Raw genomic sequence first — 6,950 nt, 5'->3', positions numbered from 1 at the left:
AGTAACACAAAACAAAGCTATTCCCCAGACCAACCCATCCATCTACTCCACACAACCCTCCCTTCTGCAACTCCCATCCAACTGGGCTTTCTCAGCCCTTTTCTAGATAACACCTGACTGACCCCTTCCCAGCTGGGTCTGATAATTGCACAGGGCTGTCAGAGCCCAACTCCCCGCCCCGCCGTCCATCCGCCCACCCACCCAGCACTTTAAGAGGCAGAGCACCCTGTTAAAAGGTGTTTAATACAAAATGGGACCTAGATCTGCCAAATCTTAGTTTTTCCCCTTCCTGGATTCCTTGATCTCCCTCCCCATATGCTTCCAAAATGCATTGCTTTCCCCCACCCCAGCCCCTCAATGGACTCCTGGACTTCAGTGTTTTTTGTGTGTGAAGGCCACAATCTGGCCTTTGATTTCTTACCAACCCAGCAGCGTACTGGGTCCCCTCCGACTGCCAGGCCTGGACTGCCAGTCAAAGGATCTGGCCTGAGTTAAGCCCTGCTTGTACGTTCCTCCCCATCCCCCCTCTGGGTGATAGTGGTTCCTGGGCATTCCAAGTGGTGTCAGCTCGCGTGGTTCATTGTGAATCTTGTGAGATAAGGTGTTTTTTGTAAAATCCCAGCAGCTGGAGTCATGTTGTTACGGGCTTTTATTTTTTAAAAAGTAACTTTCTAGCCCTCACTGCTGCAAAGAAATCTTGAAAGGGGGACCTTAAAAGTTAAAAAAATTCAAACAAACCCCAAACCAAAATGAAATCTCATACGCCAGAATGCAAATAAAAAAACCCAGCATTTATTATTTTTTAAAATCTCGTGACTTTTTGCCACTCTGGTGATTTTTGGGGGGGGTCAGACTCCTGATTTTTAAATGCTTGGCATTGTCTATGCTGTATTGAACGCTAACAAACACAAGGCTGCGACACTTTATAACAAGGAACAAATGTATAAAGATGAACTAAAACTGCAAGACAGTGTACTGGGTGCAAACACTGATCATACAGGGGAGGAAAAGTACAGTTGGGGTCACCGGTATGTAGGACAGTGAAGATGAGGGTGTTTTCATTAGGAGAATGATACCCAAAATGAGGCATCACACACATTCCAAAATCACCTTTGTTATAAAATATTCTGTTACATTACAATAATATTTATGGCTTTATTATTTATACAACCCCATAGTTGTGCATGATACTTGAGAGACAAGTCAAATGACAGACAAGTTGTGGATTATGCAGGTTAGAACAGGGTTGGAAGGATTAGGTTTGGCTGAGTGAATGGTGTGGTGCTGGTAGCTATGGAACGATGGTAGGGTGACCAGATGTCCCTATTTTATAATAGGGGCTTAGTGTTATATAGGTGCCTATTATCCCCCACCCCATCCCAATTTTTCACACTTGCTGTCTGGTCACCCTAAACAATGGTGATGTCTACACTTAGAGCTCAGGGTGTGATTCCCAGCACAAGCCAACATACTCGCACTAGCTCTTATCGAGTGAGCATGCTTAAAATTGTAGTGAAGCCACAGGAGTGCAAACGGCAGCGTGGATTAGTTGCCCCCAGTACTTACCCATGGATATGTGTGGGTTTGTATTCAGGGCGACTAGCCCATGCTGCCGCTGCCGCAACCAGGACTACTGCAGCTACACTGCTGAGAGCTAGTGCAAATGTGTGTATGTGAGCTGGGAATTACTCCCCTAGTGTAGAAGTAGCCTATGTTTCATTGTTTTGTGTCCTGCATCTTACAATATCTAAGAACTCAGCCTGCAGGCAGAGACAACAGCCATTTCGTTCTCAGACTTTAGTACAGATTGTTATAGAGAAGTACTCGCTGTGCTCTCCCAGGGAAACTTGACTTTTGTTCTTTCTTCTTTTGTTTCCCTTAATCTAAAATAAAAGCAATTTAGCCTGAAAGTTTATGGCTGTTCTTTGTATAGAGTCAATCTTTCCTTCTACCAATAAATAAATAAACAGAAGAAGAAGAGAGTGAATAAGTATAGTTACTAACTAAAATTTACAAAAAAAGGAAAGTTAATTATTTTAAAATAGTGCTTAAAGGCTAATAAGTGTTTGTGTTCATTAAAAATAATCACTATTCTACTCTGCTTAAAAATAAAATATAAGTACATTAATATCATGGAATATGATCATGATTTTATTTCTGAATCTGTTTTGAATCTCAGCTTCTAAGTCATTAATTTTTTTAATAACTAGTACATTTTTTTCTTTATTTCCCACTAATGCAAACATTTTAGTCAATCATTTGAAAAAGCTTTAGAAATAAACATCAAAATTTCTTTTTGAGTTCCACTAGAGATAAAAGTCAAATCCTTCCAATCCTAATAATAAGGAAAAGAATTACAACATGAAAATGATGTAAAATCTGGGTCTGACTCTGCTTTATGCTAATCCGGTGTAAATAAAAGAAATCGACTTGGAAATTGATTAAGTAAGGTCAGAATTAGGTCCACCATTAAGATTTGAGTTCTAGGCCAGATTTGCTGTGATCAGCTATATCATGTGGATGCTGCTAGAATGGATCATGCATATACAGTCTTGATCCTGAAAACTCTGATGGTCACGAATAACTTTTTGTATGTAAGTATGTATGGGTGTAAAGTTACTTATCTGTGTAAATATTTGTAGGATAGGAGCTCTGAAATCTGAAGGTCTTTTCCATTCTTCAAGGCTGGAATTTCTTTTGAAAAGAACTCAGTGTTTATTCAACGCAATGCACGCTGCAGGGCAGATGGCATCTTAATTCTCAGGAACTATAGAAGGTCTCACGACACTCAGATGATCTCATTCTGCTAATGGTCATATCAGGAAATGGAAGCTATTTTTTCCCAGTTGCAGCACAAGTGATTTGAAATTGACTGTCTGTAGTCAGGGAACTGCTGTTGCATGTGTACAACATTATTGGTCTGGTTATAGGAATCCCCTGACGTTCTCCCGCGTTCTAATATACATATACTGAATAATCACTTTAAATGAGACAGATGCAGTTCTCTTGGGCACTGTTATGGTTCAATGCAAGCTGCTCTTCATGGACAGCAGTGTTTCAGGTTGGCAGTGGAGGCTCTGTCACTTTGCTGCTGCTGCTGCCACCGGGGGGCTCCTGAAAAAACAGAGTAGGCGTCTTGCTTGTTCATTTCCCCCTTAAATATTGTTAGTAATTCCCCTCCCTCTCAGTGTAAGGGCTAAATCTTCTGTCCTGAAGATCAGTCTCCATGGGGGAGCAGAAAAGCACTAACCAGCTCAACTTCTCTTCTGCTTGCAAGGATGATCCTGCTGCTGGGGGACTGCTAGAGTGCACTGCTCCAACATGTGGTCAGTGTCCATCCCGTAGCTAACCCTGTGCTTGGCAAGAGTTGGTTCAAGGTGGCTCATCCCAGCTCCCACTCTCTGGGTGGGCTCTTAGGTAGAGATGGTCCTGACCTGCACCGTTTAGATCTAGATTTTCCTCAGAGTTTTGATTTGACCCATTATAATAGCTGCAAAATCTGGACCCGGTTCTGGACTTCCCAAAGCCTGGGCATGTTCGGATCCGGGGCCTTTGGTTGCCTCCTGCTAGACAGAGCACAATACAGCCCCCCTGGGACCAACATTTTCTGAAGTCCAACTTCGGCAGCCGTACATGGAAGCACTCAAAGGCAGCGGCTGCTCTGGAAAATGTGGCCACAAAGGACTTGCTCGGGGTCCTGCAGTTAGTCAGTGGCAGAGTCAGGAATCCTGACTCTGGGTCCAGCCTGGATGAGCACTTGCACAGGGCCCCCAATCTCAGGGGCCACCAACCAGGATTGGGCCTAGGATTGGGCCAACTGGGTGGTTTTAAACCAGCCTGGCTGGTTTTTCTCCTGTTGCCGGTTGCAGTGTGCTGGGGTTTTCTTCACTTCGCACTGGTGAAAATACCCTGGCAAGCTGCAACTAGCAACAACTGCTGTGTGCCTGTACAGGGGCGCCAGTGGCTGCTTCCGCTACAGCGCACAGGTCCCCGGGCCCCTGGGAGAGCTGCTGGCATGGCACCCGGGTGCTGCTCCATGTGCCGGGCCCTCAGCATGCCAGGATGGGGCTTGAGACTCCTGCTCCTCATGGCACTGGAAAGTAAGATGGACCCGAAGCTCACCAGTGGGGAGGGGGCAGAGTGGGGACTGGGGTTGGGGAGGGAATGGTGCAGGGGTTCAGCAGCCTGACTCTCATGGTGGGGGGGCGCCCGGGAGGGGAAGAGGAGGGTCAGGCTGGTTGCGGGGGCGCCTGGGAGGAGAAGAGGAGGGTCAGGCTGGTGGGGGCATGGGAGGCGAAGAGGAGGGTCAGGCTGGTTGTGGGGGCCTGGGAGGGAAGAGGAGGGTCAGGCTGGTTGGGGGCGCCTGGGAGGAGAAGAGGAGGGTCAGGCTGGTTGCAGGGGGGTGCCTGGGAGCAGAAGAGGAGGGTCAGGCTGGTGGGGGCGCCTGGGAGGAAGAGGAGGGTCAGGCTGGTTGCAGGGGGTGCCTGGGAGCAGAAGAGGAGGGTCAGGCTGGTTGCAGGGGCTGCCTGGGAGGAAGAGGAGGGTCAGGCTGGTTGCGGGGTGGGGGCACCTGGGAGCAGAAGAGGGGGGTCAGGCTGGTTGCGGGGGGGCACCTGGGAGGGGACGAGGAGGGTCAGGCTTGTGGGGGCATGGGAGGGGAAGAGGAGGGTCAGGCTGGTTGCTGGGGGGGGGCGCCTGGGAGCAGAAGAGGAGGGTCAGGCTGGTTGCGGGGATGGGAGGGGAGCGCCCGGGAGGAGAAGAGGAGGGTCAGGCTGGTTGCAGGGGCACCTGGGAGCAGAAGAGGAGGGTCAGGCTGGTTGGGGGGCATGGGAGGGGAAGGGGAGGGTCAGGCTGGTTGCGGGGGCGCCTGGGAGGGGAAGAGGAGGGTCAGGCTGGTGGGGGGGGGCTCCTGGGAGGGGAGGAGGAGGGTCAGGCTGGTTGCGGGGGGGGGAGGCGCCTGGGAGCAGAAGAGGAGGGTCAGGCTGGTGGTAGAGAGGCGGGGGAGGCAGTGGCTATTTTTTTCAGTCTCTCAGAGGTGGCATCTCTATCTGGATTCCCAATTGCTCAAAGTCGGAGGGTGCTCAGATGTGGCGTTTACGTTTTGGCCCAATCTGTACCCTAAATAAAGCCAATACTCTCCCCTCTCTGTATCCCTCCAGCCGGCCTCTGTGACGGCCCAATGGAACCGTTCACGGTTATGGACAGGGGGCTGGATTCTGCTTGGCATTTTATCAGTACAGATCTGGAGTAACTCCACTGACGGCAGCAGAGCCAGTCCAGATTTACACCCGTGCCAGTGGGAGTAACACTGAACTCCCAGGCTGCGCAGAGCATTGTCTATTCAAAACGACAAGGCCAGGGGAGCCGGCCAATCGAGCCATTAGATGGACCATATGTTCCTTAGTGCGTTATAAATTCCTTTACTGGGGGCAAGTGGGCCTGATGGATTTATTACCAACCAGACGGTGCAATCTGAATATTTCTATAAATTGGGGGTGGGGACTCCAATCCTTCAAGCCAAGCTGAGAGCTCCAAGCTGGTGAATGTATTATAGTGAGAGACTCCATGGCCCCCGTGGGACCATTGACAGGGTTTGTGCATAGGGGAGAAGTGGAATTTTCCACCCTTCATCTCGCCTGTGAAACCAGCAGCCTGGTGCTGTGTAAATTCTGGTCATTATCCTGTTTTCCCATGTCACTGGGGGTACAACCAAAAGAGAGTCCCCCCCCGACCCCTTTCCTTCCCTGCCTTTCCTCCCCTCTCCTGTGTTAGCATTTGAAAGTGTGGGAGGAAAAGAGGAACCTGGTTGTAAATTAGCCCTGAAGAATTTTTCAATTTCAGATGTGTATTTTCCTCCCCTTGTTATTTAATCTCTTTGCTGCCAAACTCCAGAGAATTAATCTTAGTCTGGACTGACAGAGTTTACATTAAGTGCTGCTCAGATAAACCATATCACCCAGCGCGGATGAAGAGGAGACAGGGAATGGGAAAGGAAGAGATGGACTCCTGGCTAGTATCATTGCTAGGAGGGTTTCTTTTTCTTTCCTTTTCTTTCCTTTTCTTTTTAGCAAAACTCCGAGGGGGAAAACAGGACCAGATCCTAGCTGGGGCGAGTCAGTGCCGCTCCAATGAAATCGATTGACTTGTCTCAGTTTACGCCAGCTCGGCATCTGAAATCACTGGGACTTAGGCACCTAAATACCTTTGAGGATCAGGGCCCTGGGCCGTAAAGTGTAGTAGAATTTAATCAGCATCCAAAACACTGCACGATGCCACTAAAGATGGGGGCTAGAGATCAGGCAAGTATGCTCTTTGGGGCTGGGGCTGTCTTTTTGTTCTGTGTTGTACAGCGCCTAGCACCATGGGGGGCCTGGCCCAATGCAAATAAAGGAGGAGATGAAGAAAAGGGGCTAGAGTTCCTCTGAGGTTGCAGGATTTATCTATCCATGTTGCATTAATAATGAAATATTGATTCTCTCCACATTTGTATTGGCTGGCATGTTAGCTGTTTCAAATGATCTTCCATTCACCAACTGGGGTGGAGGGAAGAAGAAATTTGCACAGTGATTCTTGGTCTTTGCCGGGATCCCAAATAAAGGACACTGCAGAGAGGGCTAGATTTGCCTGGACCAGCTCTGATTCACAATGACCAGGGTGTAGGACTGGATGTCAGGTGACCAGACAGCGAGTGTGAAAAACGGGGAAGGGGGGTAATAGGAACCTATATAAGAAAAAGACCCCAAAATCAGGACTGTCCCTATAACATCGGGGCATCTGGTCACCCTAAGATGGGCAGTGGCATGTTACTGGCTGGATAACTATTCTGGCGCAATGGCAGACTGGGGTGAGGAATTTGCACTGGGACAGCTGCAGGGGTTGAGGATCGGTGCGGAGCTGCCCAGGGCTTTGTCTTAACCATTCGTTAAACTGGACTTTTCCATTCATGTTCT

The 6,950-nt window shown here is 48.8% G+C and overlaps 1 protein-coding gene across 1 annotated transcript in view; it reads right to left on the bottom strand.

Annotated features, from left to right (window-relative positions):
- Nucleotides 1-3,054: 3,054 nt before the first annotated feature.
- Nucleotides 3,055-6,950, bottom strand: part of CYGB (cytoglobin) — a 49,595-nt gene continuing 45,699 nt past the window's right edge. The window contains exon 4 of the mRNA XM_039501505.1: nucleotides 3,055-3,114. Within this exon, the coding sequence (XP_039357439.1) occupies nucleotides 3,081-3,114 (34 nt within the window). The 3' untranslated portion in view covers nucleotides 3,055-3,080. The remainder of the gene's footprint in view (nucleotides 3,115-6,950) is intronic.

This window comes from Mauremys reevesii, linkage group 15, assembly GCF_016161935.1.
Source record: "Mauremys reevesii isolate NIE-2019 linkage group 15, ASM1616193v1, whole genome shotgun sequence".
Lineage (NCBI taxonomy): Eukaryota > Metazoa > Chordata > Testudines > Geoemydidae > Mauremys > Mauremys reevesii.
Note: the sequence above shows the minus strand (reverse complement) of the source record. Positions and strands in the feature narration are given on the sequence as shown.